General features: G+C 48.5%; 2 protein-coding genes across 6 annotated transcripts in view; one reads left to right on the forward strand and one right to left on the reverse strand.

Annotated features, from left to right (window-relative positions):
- Positions 1-2,413, forward strand: part of LOC136341761 (retinal guanylyl cyclase 1) — an 18,259-nt gene extending 15,846 nt beyond the window's left edge. For 2 of the 5 annotated variants that reach the window (XM_066287057.1, XM_066287060.1), the window contains 8 exons: positions 44-236; positions 286-463; positions 533-544; positions 617-814; positions 868-1,018; positions 1,070-1,201; positions 1,263-1,911; positions 1,971-2,126. In XM_066287057.1, coding sequence (XP_066143154.1) covers positions 44-236; positions 286-463; positions 533-544; positions 617-814; positions 868-1,018; positions 1,070-1,201; positions 1,263-1,415 — 1,017 coding nt within the window. In that variant the 3' untranslated portion in view covers positions 1,416-1,911; positions 1,971-2,126. Of the gene's footprint in view, positions 1-43; positions 237-285; positions 464-532; positions 545-569; positions 815-867; positions 1,019-1,069; positions 1,202-1,262; positions 1,912-1,970; positions 2,127-2,213 lie in introns of those variants that run through there. The other 3 variants (XM_066287056.1, XM_066287058.1, XM_066287059.1) reach the window with 3 other exon arrangements.
- ctrip (E3 ubiquitin-protein ligase ctrip) lies at positions 2,406-14,068 on the reverse strand. Its single transcript, XM_066287052.1, has 22 exons — positions 13,895-14,068; positions 13,399-13,832; positions 13,186-13,340; positions 11,079-11,315; positions 10,418-10,630; positions 10,169-10,359; positions 9,716-9,904; positions 9,327-9,657; positions 8,893-9,276; positions 8,180-8,823; positions 7,417-7,921; positions 7,032-7,361; positions 6,536-6,766; positions 6,063-6,482; positions 5,716-5,915; positions 5,307-5,519; positions 5,053-5,247; positions 4,813-4,998; positions 4,125-4,313; positions 3,767-4,048; positions 3,541-3,718; positions 2,406-3,416 (listed from the first exon to the last, which is right to left on the reverse strand). Exons 1-22 carry the CDS (start codon positions 14,066-14,068, stop codon positions 3,220-3,222), a joined length of 6,078 nt encoding a protein of 2,025 aa, XP_066143149.1. The 3' UTR covers positions 2,406-3,219.
- Between the last annotated feature and the right edge of the window lie 850 nt (positions 14,069-14,918).

The raw sequence follows: 14,918 nt of genomic DNA on the forward strand, positions 1-14,918 counted from the left end.
CTTCAACGAAGGTGAAAAAATAATTTACTTTTAACAACCCAAGATAGCAACAATGGCCCTGGATTTGCTCCACGAAAGCGGCAAATTCCGTATTCGACACCTACCTTGTACCCCTTTGAGGTTGCGCATAGGGTTACATACAGGTCCCTGCTGCGCTGGCGTGGTGGGTTTGACTATGCCCCGGTACTGCCTTTTTGGGGATACTGTCAACACGGCCTCGCGAATGGAATCTACGGGTTTGTGTTTTGTTTCGGTTTGTTCATTTGACGACTGTAAGCTTATTAGGAGCTGCGTGGCGCATACATTTGTCCGAAGCGACTAAATGCAGGCTGGAAAAGGCCGGAGGGTTTCAAATCGAGTATCGGGGACCTACGGAGATTAAGGGCAAAGGGATGATGGACACTTATTGGTTGTTAGGCAGAGAAGGGTTTAAGAAGGAGTTACCGGAACCTCCGTCAATTGAGTGAGTGTGTGATAAAGGGAGTAAAAACTTGCTAATTTCGGTCCTTGCTTGCTTTCGTTGATAATTAAGGGAAAGCCATGGGTAAGCGTAAAATTCTTTATTTCAGATTTTGGATGAATATTTCTCATCACTGAGGAGCATAATCTTTTCCAGGATGGACGAAAGCCTCATAATTAACTCTATTCCTACTGTCAAAGAGTCCTTCGCAGACTCTATATCTCTGGATTCGTGCACTCGACGCATGAGCTTAAGCGAGGGACCCAGCAAGACTCCCAGCCCCAACCCCACTTTCATAAAATCTATGGAAAATTCCAAGTTTGCCTCATTAACAAGACAATACCCGGACGACAAGTAACGAGCAGCTAAAAGAAGGAAAATCTAATTCCTCCCTGTCTTTGTCGCAGGTATGCGATAGTAAAGAGCACCTCAAGCGACGCGCCCCTAATATTCGGCACTCCAGTGTCGGCGTCCGAAGTAGCCGCCGCCCTATTGGGAGCCTCCACCAGTTCTCTGTGCCCCTACCGGAAGGGCCCAAGGGCCACGCCAAAAATACAGGTCAATTCGATTATTCTGTTGTTTGTGGGATGTTGAGATAGGATTCTATAGGAGGAAACGGCGGACATCAGCACGCCGTACAGCCACTATAAATGCCTTAGTCCGAAGCTGCGCACTGGCAAGCTCCTGCGCAGGCAGTTTAGCTTGGACCGATCTGAAGAGGCCAAATTGGCGGAGTGCGAGGTAAAACAGTTGATATTTGCGTCCCTTTCGGAGACAATTACGATTGGCCAACTTCATTCAGTCGAGTCCCCGACTGTGCAAACAAAACTCGGCAGGGGCAGCGGACTTGGAGAAAATTGAGGAGATTCCTTTGAAGATCTCCTCGACGGCTTCCTCGATTTCATCGCAGATACACAGCGTTCTCTCTGCATCGGCTGACTCTCTGGTTCGATAAATTTGGGATTTTTTGGTCATATCATGCAGGGAGCGCGTGACGGACCCTCCCTGGGAACGAAAAGCAATTTTAACTCTTACGTGTCCTTCTTACAAGACTAGAATTTTTACCTATTTTTATGTAAATCGATGTATTTGGGACGTTGATCTCGTAATATTTATAGGTAGAGTTTGTTGTGTTTAGGCTAGACGGAATTAATAAGTTGAAATGCGTGTTTATTTTGTTGTTAATTTGTTCCTGTCCGAGTAGCCGATAATCAGTTGCTGTTCGTAGGTTCAGTTTAGGGTGTAGAGAACGCCATGTAAATCAAATGGACACGTCTCCATTCTTGCTGGATTTATGCGTTGTTCTTAACGAACAGATTAGCACTTTCAGTGTGTGAAGCATTCTACAATAGTCACGTTGAAGTTGAAACCCAGTCAACTGTTAGACAATCCCAGATAAAAGTCTTAATAGGAATAGGAATGTAGTCTAAATGGATGTTGATTACTTTAAGGTCTATAAATTGTTGTTATTATTGATGATTTCCAAAAATTATTCTTAATGATTTTCCAGAGTTTATTTTCCCTGGCTCATTCCTGAAATTAGGACTGTCTCAGTACAGCGCGCTAAAACTCCCCGTTCCAGTCGCCTCCCAACGGCAACGATTTGACAATAAGACAAACGCAAAAACACGAATCAATTCCTCTGTTAGCCAGACGTTCCACGGTAAATAACGAGTCGTCTAATCAACGACCTACGCTTACGCCTTCACCGCTTGTTGCATGGCTTTGCACCACTTGCCTGCTAAATTTCCAGCTTGGTTAAGGACCTTCTGCCAAGTTCCGTCGGTCAAAATCTTCCCCAGCGCGTCAGCAACACGGCAACGTGAACAAACGCAACGGGCGCCGCGTAGGTGGTGCCCGTTCTTGGCGTTCTCGAAGCGTCCTGGACGCAGACTGCCGTTGCAGGGGGGAGCTTGCGGGACACGCGGACAGTGACAACGCTCGATTTTGATCATGTACAAATTTATTTAAACATAACTAAGAAATGAAATTCTACTTTGCGATTAAAATAATAGTAGGTAATAATATTAAATAATAAACACACGCGCCTGGTCTCGTACAACATAGTATATGACTTCTCACGCACCTACCGTTAAGAACTTGCCGAAATTATTCCAGGAGAATGAAAAAATCGCATTATTTAGTCCACGAGAATAGTCTTATATGTGGTGAATTTATGTTTAAATCGGTTTCGCCTGGTTACTGAATACACTCGATAAAAGGGGATTTACACACATTTTGTCGGTAAGAAAAAAATTTGTCAACTTAATCTTGCATGCCCGAAGGGGAAGGAAAACGATAAAATTCACCTCTATAATCTCGGGCTGGACGCTACATACGATACATTTGGCAACTGCGCTCGATATTTCTAGGTCTCTAATTTAAAAATTGCAATTCGTTGCGGCTTATTTTAAATACATAACACTCACACGCGATGTCCATTGCACGGATCAGTCGAGAGGCCCCCCGGGCCCTTAACTAAAAAATAATATTGACACGCCATGCCTGTGACCGGGGGGCTCGTGATTCGCAGTTTGGCAACAACGACAACCTCGCCAATTATCGACAATAACAATAAATAGTAAAAATAGGCACTTTCAGTGAAAACGCGACACGCACTGTATGACTTAAGAAAAGGAAATCATCGAAAATAACTCAACCACCGGGCCTCGGCGTGTTGCATCGAAGCGTAAACGAATTGATATTTAGCAAGAACGGTTGGCGTATCGCGACCTGAAGCATGTATAATCGAATGGCCTTTATGAGAGATAAAAGGAGTGCTGTCCCTCGGACGCGGCGATATTGAGTTTCTTGCGCATCACTTCGACGGTCGTGTAGTCCGGCAATTTGAGGTAGTTCACGCAGGTCATCACAGATGGAAGGAAGTCGTCGGGGTTCATGTTCGGTTCCAGTGTTTTACGAACCACCGTCAGCGGCGGCGACAAAGCTTTAAAACCTAAAAAATCAGAAGTTAAAAATATCGCCCAAGTCGCGACGAACGTCCCCGACGGAGCTGCGGGTGCGTTCGTGTCGCAGTTCGCGTCGGTTAAACTATGCAATTTGACGTCGGATCGGCTCACCTCCAACGGGCAGGCGCGGACTACCCGTGAGGAACTGCACGAACATGCGCTGTTCGTCGTAATTGTACGAGCTCAACACTTCGAATAGAAACCGGATGGCACGTGAATCTGCAGTGTAACCGTGATCGGGTCTGCAGCACTCCATGAGGGTTTTTACATCCCAGCCGGCCACGTGATCCTAGAGCATTTGAAATTAGACGAAGGACGCGAGAGTCGCGAAGGTTACCTTGGGGCTGCCACAGAATACCTGCTCCAACTCGTCCGGCTGGAAGACTCTCAGGTTCCTCGAAGGGAACACCGAGTCGAAGCCCTCCCTCAACGCCTCCATTTGCCGCGCCACGCCCTCGTACAGCAGCCAATGGGTCAGCACCTGGACGTACACGTGTAAATTGTGTATTGTCAGCTGCATATTCTTTCCGTTCTTGATGAGTTCCACGTTGTAGCCGGGCACGACGAAGTCCAGCCCCAGGTCTTCGATGATGCACCCGTCGTATTCAAGTTTTTCGACCTAAAAGACGTGGTCGGTGCTGTAGGGAAATTTCGTCCCGTTAAGGGGGGGGGGGGGGGGGATTCTTGCGTCGTACCTGCTCCATTTGTTCCTCCTCGGTCAAGTCGCTATTCTTGAGAATGGTATCGCGTTGCCTCACGATCTGTTGCAGCTTCCTGATGGTAATGTAAATGTCCGGATTGATGTATCGCAGGTCGGACAATGTCAAACATTGTTCGTAGCCCAGTAGCCACCGGTAGAAGGTCAGCGAAAAGGGGAGATCTAGCTGCAAGAAGACACGTATATGCGACACTCTGCGTTTTATATTTTGTCCTGCGGCGAAACCGGATCGCCCCGTGCGAATGCGAAATCCAACTGAGTTTCGGACATGTATTTCGTCCGATAAATCGCGAAATATAAGAAGATTAGACTGTCGGCTAAAGAGTATAAATAACCGTCGCCGAAGCGTAAACTTATACGTTGATTTAGCGCGCCCCTTTATCGGGAATATATTTAAGGATTTGAGGCTATATCGCAAAAACCCGTCGGTCCACGTTTTCCTAATGGACCTTCGGACTTTTCCCTAATGGACATTTTAGTATTTCAAAGAAAATCTCCCGTGGACGTCACAAGACCCTCCTCCGTTAACTATTACGTCTCGGGGAGTTTTCGGTCGGACGACCTTTAATTAAAATGCCAAATTGGCACGTGCTTTCCCCTGTTCAATGCCGCTGCCACGTTCGTTACCAAATCGTTATCTATCCGCTCGCTTTCCCAAAACTCACCATTCTGGAATCCATCACAGCCTTAGCCATAAACTTCCCTAGAAATCTAAATTTGCTCTTAACTTTGGTAATGGGTCCCAATTTGGCGCCGCGCGCCACCGGGGCCGGGAACAGCCCCATTTGATTATGTACATATTCGGTATCGCTCTGGCTTGCGTTCGGGGCGTACCACAATTCCAAGCAACACTGCAACCACGTCCCATTAGAAACGACAATACTTTACGTTACGACTGCTGGCACCTTTTGCAGCTCCTTTGACACTAGAGCGTAGAACTCTAACGTGGGGCCCAATCCGGTGCCCACTTCGTTCTCGTATTGCACTTCGAGTAAAGCTTTCGAGCCTGCTAAGTCTTGCATTACCTGTTCGGCTTGTTTTAAGATGTCTTCACGCGATATTGTCCGTTTCCGGCGGTCCAAGCGGGGAGTTACTCGCTCCTAAACATCAGGAAAAGGAAATTGAGACGTGTACGACTTTTCTTTAACGAAGTTAGCACCTGTGAGTCGCTCGAACTCAGTTCAGGGGCCATGTCCAGTAATCTCTGTAGCGCTCGGTCCCTGTCGAAAGACGTCGCATAAAATAGCAGTTGTCTGGTTTCGAACGGGAATAGGAAAGGACAAGCGGTAGCCACTTGGTGCAGCCACTTGGGCAGATTCCCAGTCATGATCACTAGAGGATCTTGCAGCTGTCTGCTGGCTTTGGCGGCAACCTAATAACACACATTTCAAAATTTACTCTCTATCGGGTTTACGGGCGCAGAATATGGCGAAGCGAAGGCCTAACCGAAGCCGCTTCAAGCTGACCCTCAATCCTGTTCGGTTTTTTTTTTGTTTATAACTATTTGCGACTGGTCAAAACCGGTTAAAGTCGGTCGAAAACCTTCCAGGCTGATTAAGGGGCCGTACCTTGGAATTAATGAAATCGGAAGCTGGCAATATAGGATTGTGCTCCGCGTGGGGGTAGAGCGTGCCCCAGTGGATGTTTAAGGCGTGAAGAATGCGCAACAGGCACAAAACTTCCAGCGAATCGTCTTGGATCGAGACTATGTCCGGCAGTTGCATGGACAGGAATGGAGATAGCGGAGATTGCACCATCGGTATAACACCTAGATAATTTGGGTTGGTCAGGCGAAAATCGAAAGGTAAATTACGTTAATGACAACGGAATCAAGAGGACGCTTTCCATGGAAAACGTCCTGCTTTCCTGAGAGTAATCAATGGACGCGTCTAAATTATCCGAGACCCGGCCTCACCATCATTCCACAAATCGTCGCCTTTCCTCCTCGAAGTCCCCTTGCCTGAGCCTTTCCCTTTACGACTAGAATGGGCGCCACTGCTGCTCCCCGACCCGCTCTTGTGTCCCTGGCTGGGTTGGTCCTCCTTCACGGCCTTATAATGTATCACGTGGGTCTGCACCCAGATGCCGGTGTTGCCCAGCGGCGTCTCGTTATCTGTGTCCGTCTCACTCTGGTCGTCACCTTGGTTCGAGAACTGCTTCACAGCCTGATACACGGTCATGTTGTACGGGAGCACTTGGTTGCCAATGAGAAACTGCAACTTGTGCTTGGAACCCGTTTGAGATATGGCGACGCCGGCCAAGCTGTCGTCGATGTCGGTGTCCGAATCGCCATCGTCGCTGTCCGCCGTGTCTTTGTCTCTCAGTCTTCCGTAGCCTTTAAAATGCCGACTTGACTCCTGACCGAGCTATCGAGTGAGAGATATTTACCTCTGACGACTAAATAGCGCTCGATGGCCTGGACGAGAGCGAGGGGGTCGATTTTCACCGTACCGCCCTTCCATTGCTTCAAGTTGGTGCAATCGGGGTGGCGTTGTAGGTTGCACTTGAGTTGGTGCGTGTTGAAAAACTTGAGGGCACTGGTGCCTCCCCGGCCGGCGCCCGAAGTCGCCGGTAAGTCGTGCACTTTGACCGGAAATTGTTCCAGTTGTGACACGCAACCTGATAGACAAAGTTAACGTAATAACCGTTCGGCTCTGTTAATTTAACCCTCGAGCCCTAACGGACATCGTGGTGCGATGTTGAAAGGGGAACGAAGTTGCGGGTTCCGGCTTTAAACCGACAACACAGAATCCTCACGTTATGCTTTAGGAAAGAGCGTAATCGACGTTTATGGGTGGAGAAAACGTCGACTTGTGTCTTTCCACGTGTCAACATTTTTTTTTGACACATACAACATGCGTCAGACCACGACATAGCGACTCACCATTGAGTTTGGCCACTAGAGCACCCATCCAGGTCATGTTAACCTCTCCTACTTCCGTCACGTGCCCGTCCAAGGGCAGGTCCGCAAACACATTAAGCATAATGCGTAACCTCTGTTCTCTGTCAAAAGGTCCTTCTTTGTCAGCCAGATAGTTAAGCAGTGCCGTTATAAGTCCTGAATAATTCACTTCGAAGGGTGAAATGTCCGATTCGATCAGGATTTCGCGCAGCTCCAGCAAGGCTTCCGCACACTTCTCAGTCGGCAGTTTCTCTATGGCCAAATTCAGACGCGTCAGGATGGTTGTGGCTGGATGTTGACCCTCCTCTCGATCTAGATTATTCATTATTAATTTATATATATGAAATTATCGACATCGCACGCATACTAGAATAGGTCTCGATAAATTTGTTGGCTTGTTCCCTGATCCAGCCACGAGTTTTTTCCCTATTTCCCGCAGTAATGTGCGAGTTCGACGCAGATTTCGACAGGTTATTCAACGAGTCCTTGTTGTAGGCTCTGTTCAAGCTCCTACCCCACCTGGCGGGATTCAGACTTTGCAGGAAACTGGTTTTTGATGAGTTTGACGAAGACACGACGAACGTCCGACTCGCCCTTTGACTGTTGGCCTGCTGCGACGACGCGCTGGAGGAGTTCGTCAACGAGGCGGCCTTGCTGAAGAAGTCCTGCATCACCGTCGGCGCCATAGGCACGTCATCCTGCCGAGCTTTGGGGCGACTCGAGGTCGCCCCCGAGCGCTTCGACGTCCTCTTTCGTTTCAGTACGTCGCCCAAACGTACACCAGTGGGACTAGGCGACCTCGCATCCCCGTCTTGAACGCGCTGACCAGTCGGCGTCGAAGCGAAAAAGCTTGTAGTGGAGTCCAGCAACGACTGGAGACAATAAGTCTGATTATTATAAACTCGTGGCAAACTGTCGTTGCACTGTGACCAGGAATGTTTCGCTTCGTTTTATTAGAAACTGCGACATTCGCTTAATTATTGAATGAGGAGAGAATAGACCGAAGCTCTACAGCTGGAAGAGCTATGGTGAAGCCACAAATAGGCCAATTTTGGAATTAAAGATGTCGGCAATGTGAGAGAAGCGGTCGTGACTGCTCGCATTTGTACATGAATTCGGAGATGACTCACCAAAGACGCCGATCCATTGGATGTAACTTCGAAACCTCCCGAAGTCCCCGGTTGCGACTCCGCCACCGACACAAACGACGTATTCGAGCTGCACCCGGATTTGGGTGGACTATCTCCGAGCGGCACCTCAGGATCGGCCAATCTATTGACCTGATGGAGAACGCCCTCTCGTCGAAAATGCACTCCGAACTCGTCCGGCAACTTATTCATAAGAATCTCGGCCATTTGCAGGGCCCCCACGACAATCCTCAGGTCGCTGGATGCCATCATGCCCGCGATGTGACTGCTGACCACTTGGTTCTTCAATACCTCTTTCAAAAGCTCGGGACTGGCATAGTAGACCATACGCAGCAACGCTTTGAGGCATTTGTAGCGTACAGCGGGGCCAGCGCTAGAGGAGTACACTTCGTAAAGCACGGAGAAGAGAGATCTGATGAAGGTAACTGCCAATCCGCGCTCCTCGCGCAAACAAGCGACTCGGGCATCGCGATTTGCAGAGCTGGGGCGAGCGCCGGGTTGCGTTAATTCGGTCGAGCTGGATTTACCACTGGTCGAAGGAGTGCAAAGGCGTTGGACGGGTCGGAGCGTACCTGTGTCTTCGTTTATTTGCTGCATCGTGGCAAAATCCACTGTGTATATCCGACCTACAATAGATCAGATAAGGTAGTTGAGGTTGGGGATTTCGGCAACTGAGAAAAATTTTAAAAACTCACCCAAAGTGTTCAGGCTCACTTCGTCGTCCCCATTCTGATGAGCACTTTCGATTATTCTACTGTCAACCGCCCCGTAGGGGTGCCACCATCCCCGGTCGTCTCGCCACTGCCACACCGGCTGATCCTTTGCCAAAATCGTCGGTCTCTCCAGAAGAGCATCAACGGAGAAAATCCCATCAGTCGGCAATTTCGGCATCAGCTCTCCAATCAAACATGTAATTTCAAACAATTCCTGTGGCTGCCGGGGCACCAACTCTACATTCTCTTGATTTGCCTCGGCCGACCCGGTCAACAAGTAGAGCAACGTTTCGGCGATACTCTGCTTCAGCAGGGTCAGCGCCAAATCCGGACAATTGGCGCACATCACAGACAACATACGCAAGACTAAAACACCTAACGTTAATTTTAGTTGGAGCTTCAACGCCACGTACTACCAGTGATAAAAGTGCCGGTGCTTATGATAGGAGGTGTAACTACGAGGAGTTGCTGGAGATTGGTCAGTAACTCAGGGCTGGCAATCTCCTGCAATCTCGCCGGTTCCAACTGGAAACTGTCCACCAATCTCGAGAAGGCGAGGCAGATGCTTTCCACGCATTTTTTATCAGGCTGCGTCAACCTGGAGGCCAGCAGTGGTAGCGATTCTTGGACATATTGAAATTCTTCAGAGGTCAAGTTGAGGCAACTGTTGGCTGTCACGGAAAACGCGTTGCGTTGCGCGTTAATTGGGAAGAAATCTAGATAAGTCAGGCAGGCTGACACTCCCCTCTACACGAAATTAAGTCAGTTATTAACAAAATTTGCGAGAATGGATGTATGGACGTACCGCCTGCAGAATCGACTTGGAATGCCTTCTAGACAGCATATCGAGGGCTGTTAAGGATTGCTCAGCCACATCCATGCACTGAATTACTTGCAGCTTTTCTAGGAACACAGGCACTGCGTCCACCACAACAGCTGAGGACCTCGGTAGAGCTTCCATCATATACGTTAAGGCTCGGCAAGCATGATTCATCTAGGGAAAAAAACCCAATACCCACAGAAAGCCAATCCGCCATTTATCGTTATCGATTATATTCGTGTTATTGAAGGCCGCATGGAATGTGTGCAGAAGCATACACGGTCGTTTGAGACTCGACAAAAGATCACACCTTATCTGCACTATTAGTTTAGGCAAAAACCCTTGAAAGACCGAACACAAACAACATGGAATTCCACGGGATTCACGCCAACAAATAAATAACTCCGTAACAAACTGAGCGTAACGACGGGCACTTACAATATCAAAATTGTGTTCCATCTGCAGCAATTGTATCAGTGCGGGTACGACTTGCTTCACAGGGAACCCGGTGAGTACCTCTTCGTTTCCCATCACTAGTACCTGGCACATCTCTATCACTGCCTGAAGCTGCTGCCCTTCATCCCCTGTCGCTTGCAGGCCCGGCAAGAGCGCTTGCGCCTTCGCTACGGCTACAAAAACCGCATTTTTTCGAACGTTCGACGACACTCGAGACGAGGATCGACTTACAACTATTCGAGCCCATGCTGCGATGCAGGAGATGTTGCATGCGAGGACCTAGAGCTCCAAATAGATGTGGAGGCAGACCACGGGCTTCGAGCAAAGCTTGTAGCCTACCGACATCACTATCGTCGCTCTCGGAGTCTACGCCAGGGGCCGAAGGTCCGCCCGAAGTTGGTCCCGCCTGGGCTGCTTCTTGGGGCGACGGCGGTTCTTCTGACGCTACATAACGAGGGATTATGAGAGGAATTTCGCAGGAAACGACGAATCGTGAATGTAGGACGTTGATTAAAGTCATTCGCGTTTTGTTTGCTCGAGTTCGGCAATCGAGCGTTCCGAACAGCCGCAGCTACCCCGACTTTGACAATTATGCAAAGTTAACGTTAACGCTCGCAGGGCAAGTCGGATTTGTAAGAGACGCGCTTAGCGCCCTCTTCTGTTGCACATATCGTCGTTGATTTCAACGAGTGGGAGGGAGATGAACTATGTCCGGAGTGCTCGGGATGCAATTAACGAACACAGCGTGATCGAAACACGAACAGCTTTAATGAGCGCCCCTCGTCGGCGGTTCGGTTCCCTACTGCGAAATACCACTCCAGGTAATACCAAAGAGCGAAAGTTTACTCCTAAACGAAAATGCGAGAATTTTGTTAAAGACGCTGACACTCACCCAACGAAGGCAGCCCATTATTGGGCACGTTCGCAGGCGGTTGTTCCGCTGCCATGGCACGGGTTCCTCCCAGCGACGGCACCGGCAAAAGGGCGGGCGGCGGCTGTTGCGAGTGGGAGGCAGAGGTGCCGCCGCCCTTTTGAGTTCTCCCTGAAGCCGCCGTCCGTCGGCCAGTAGCCGCCGCGCCCCCGCCGCTGCTCGAGCTGGCACAGGAACCCGTTGTTGTTGACGTGCCGCCTGAAAGCAAAAACAAATTTTATCGAAATCTCGTAAAAGCGACCGAGCGCTTTACACTTCGTCGAGAGCCGACTGAGCAGTCGTTCAATAAGCGTCGAGCAACGTACGGAACGGCTCGCAGTAAAAAGAAAAAAGTACCAAAAACGAAACCCGGAGCGCGGCAGGTACACCATACGCACACGCAGCCATAACATCTCTTTTACAGGTAAAAAAATGCGTTTCCAGAGCGTGAGTAAGCCTGCACCACGAGGTCATTGGCAATTTTCGTATAATATCGGCCGAGGGCATTGACGACCACATGCTCACCTACCTTTCAATAAAAACTCTCAGAACCTCTGGAAAGTTTAAGTGCTTCAACGGCGACACTTTCCACCACGACTTGCGACAGGATATTTTGGGATTACATGTGCCGCATCAGGTGTAAGGATCACGGAAGTTAAATTTCCTAAACTCACGCCTCGGCTTCCTTTCGAGCGAGCCTCCCACACAGCACCTTGGATGGCTCCAAAACTTGTTGTGAGTAAACGTAAGCGTGACGCACTTGTCTTGCCACTACGTGGTACTACCGTACCAAGTGACAATGGTCATTTGCGGTGCGCGAAGCGTTATGCGCATCTCGTTTCCATTTGTAATTACACCTTTAGGGTGGTCAAGTGTCGGAATAATCTTTGGTCAAACTTTCCCACTCCTCTCCTTGAGTAGTGTATGTTACGACTTGTAACAGCTTATTTACGCAGGCTCAAAATATGAAAAAACATGCTCCTCAAGCATTGCTTACCCGTATCTTGGCGATGTTTATGTCCTTAATGCGTCGACATCGCATTCAATCTGCTCGATAGCTCATTGCCACCAGCGAAGAGATTTCGATCCCTCAACAGAAACTATAAGCAAGAGAAGCCCTTACCTCGACGAATCGCCATGTTGTTTCCGAGGAGAGGGTAGGGACTGCACTAGAGCTTTTAGGACTGCGAAGAACGGCACCGATAGAAGGTTAGAACGCAAATAATAAGTGGGTCATTTCTCCTACCTGCCCCTATCACGAATATCCTTACCGGCCACGGCAAATTTACTTATTGTCGTCAAGCGCACAGGTAACCGGACTACTAAAAAAGATTTTGACCACCAATAATGCGTAATCAGTGTTCTCGGCTGATGCCTTCCATGGAGGCGCCTTATCACCGCGCCGTAGACAAATAGGAAGCAAAATACGTACGAATTTCGAAACGACTATTATTTATTGCCTGATAACGGCGACAAAACAATGGCGAAGAATCAGGCCTGACCGTAATGTGATTTGAACTGCGGCAAAGCGTTTTGCTTGCACGATGTTCACTAATTAATAACAAGAAAATTTCGATAAGATTACCGGCTATCTGGGGTCTTTTCCAAGATTACGAAGTCTATACGGTAACAGAAGCTTTTTTTTTTTTAATGATAACGACATAAAGACGAGATAACCGTAACGAGCACCTCACTCACGGAATATTTGTAAAAGAAGAAATTAGGAGATGTCAATGTGAAGTTCGCAAGAAGAGGCTCCTCCGGCACTCAAAACCCTAATGACCAACCTGCTGATAACTCAATCTCTCCAAAGTTCGAGTCAGTAAAGTGCCGGGGAGAGTTCGAGGTCACTCTGGTGTCATCGTCACACGAGCCTTGGTTCCACCAAGTGCTATTTTCGTTTGAAAACGCCTCATTTCAAGACAGCGACTTTCGTCCAATCACAGCAATCGACCCACGTAGCTCGACTGCTCCGACTGGAGCATGTTCCGACGCGCATCCTTGAAGTCTACACTACTTTTTCTCTGCGACCTCGTCTCGTCTGCGGTGATTTTAATTTCAACCTAACGAGTGATTCTCTCGGGCTTACCTTTGTTGCTCCTAGTGCTTCTCCTGAGCACTGCGCCGCTCCTGGTGAGCCTGGGCGGCTCTTCCTGTTCCTGGGCGTGGGACGCCGTGGGCCTACCGCTATAGCTGCTGCTGGTCGCACCCAGTGCTGCTAATTCACGCTTGACGAAAGACGACCTGCAACACCAGGCACACCCGATGAAGGGACGCCCTTCGAATCGGAGGTTTGACCCACCTTTTCCAGCGCGACGAAGACGAACCCGAGTTGCTTGGTGTGCAAGATGGAGGAGTGACAACGTTCGGGGCTTGTGAGGAGGCGATGCGCGAAGAACGGTTGCGCAGCGGGTAAGTATGGCTCTGACCCGGTTCTTCACCGTGCGGGTCGTGAAAAGCGCTCCTCGAACTGCCCTCTCTATCTTGCAGATCTCGGTGGTGGTTCGTGCTCTCTCTTTTAGATCTGTGGTGCGAACGGGACTTGGACCGACGTTTCTTCTTTGTCTTGTGCTGGGAATCTTCGATGGGTGCAGGAACAATGTCAATGGGATTCGACTTGGAGGACTTCGTAAAATCGCGCCTCAATGAGCCCTGCCTGCGCTGTTGGGCCTTCGGTGGTGAGCCTAGGCCGTCTCCTTTATTCGCCACCGGGTGAGGACTTTTGGATTTTCCCTTCTTTTAAACAAAAGCTTATTAAAGCAAACGAACACTTAAATGAAAGGGGGGTAAGTGGTTACCGTGCTGGTACTCGCAGAGGAGGAACTACTATCAGTTGAATGTGAAGCCTGTGGATCGGCGTCCTCCGGTTGGCCGGACCGCAGACGCTTGGATTCAGAGAGTAGCTGCTGTTGCAGCGCACGCTTGCGGCGGCTAGTGCTTGCAGCGGTGATTCTGTTACCTGGATCTGCCATAGACGAAGCGTTCTAAGCTCCCCGACTTATTGATCACACTCATTCCCTTAAGGTTCTACTTGCTTTGTTTCTGTAATGCTCAGCTGCAAGGAAAAACATCGATGTTAATGAGATGGGAAGCTCTCCCAATTGAACGAACGCCCGTCGTGTTCCTACTATGGGCATAGCTCCAATTGTGGAAATTAACTTTTAGCATTTTACTGAATACCCGAGGAGCACTGATATTGCGAGCTATTATGTAAACTGGCAAACAATGTCCAACAAAAGCTGTTTTTGGTGACCTTGACACCTTGCACCTAATTTAAATTTACTTAGTATGTATCTAAGTTAATGGATGGAGACAGATTTTACATGTAGTTACACTGTCCTAGCTAAATATAACAAGAATTCCTTAAAACGCGCATTGAAGCCTTTAATACTCAGCATGTTCGTCCCAAATTTCCCTAAAATTTCACCCAATTTTCCCCTGCATCAAAAGCAATTTCTTCTAGTAGTTAATGATTTTAGATATGTGGAACTTAACTCCGCCGCCACAGAATTTACTGGTGCGATGCCCTAGAGGGTGCTTCTTTTAATGCTGGCTCCTGTATAAATAAGCAAAGAACCAAAATAATCACTATTTAATTATAAACGCCCTATTCAGCCTAACAATTGACTGGTGAAGTTCACTTAATTCAACTGGATAGACATGTTTCTTCCAATTTTAGCTGAAATGCTGACAAAATTGGTCAAAATTGAAAGATTTCCCCTCTTTCATCTGCCAGAAAAATTATCTTTAAACATCTTCACCTATTTCCATTGAATTGACAGTTAAAACCACCCAACACATCAATATTGGCTGATTGTAATT

The sequence above is a fragment of the Euwallacea fornicatus genome, chromosome 11 (genome assembly GCF_040115645.1).
Source record: "Euwallacea fornicatus isolate EFF26 chromosome 11, ASM4011564v1, whole genome shotgun sequence".
Taxonomy (NCBI): Eukaryota; Metazoa; Arthropoda; class Insecta; order Coleoptera; family Curculionidae; genus Euwallacea; species Euwallacea fornicatus.

Bases quoted from the DNA above. Each gene is read 5' to 3' on its own strand.
- ctrip (XM_066287052.1), bottom strand. From the start codon at position 14,068: ATGGCAGATCCAGGTAACAGAATCACCGCTGCAAGCACTAGCCGCCGC. The intron at 13,833-13,894 runs GTAACCACTTAC...TTTGTTTAAAAG, and splicing joins CCTCTGCGAGTACCAGCACG to AAGGGAAAATCCAAAAGTCC. The intron at 4,049-4,124 runs GTACGACGCAAG...CACGTCTTTTAG, and splicing joins AGGAGGAACAAATGGAGCAG to GTCGAAAAACTTGAATACGA.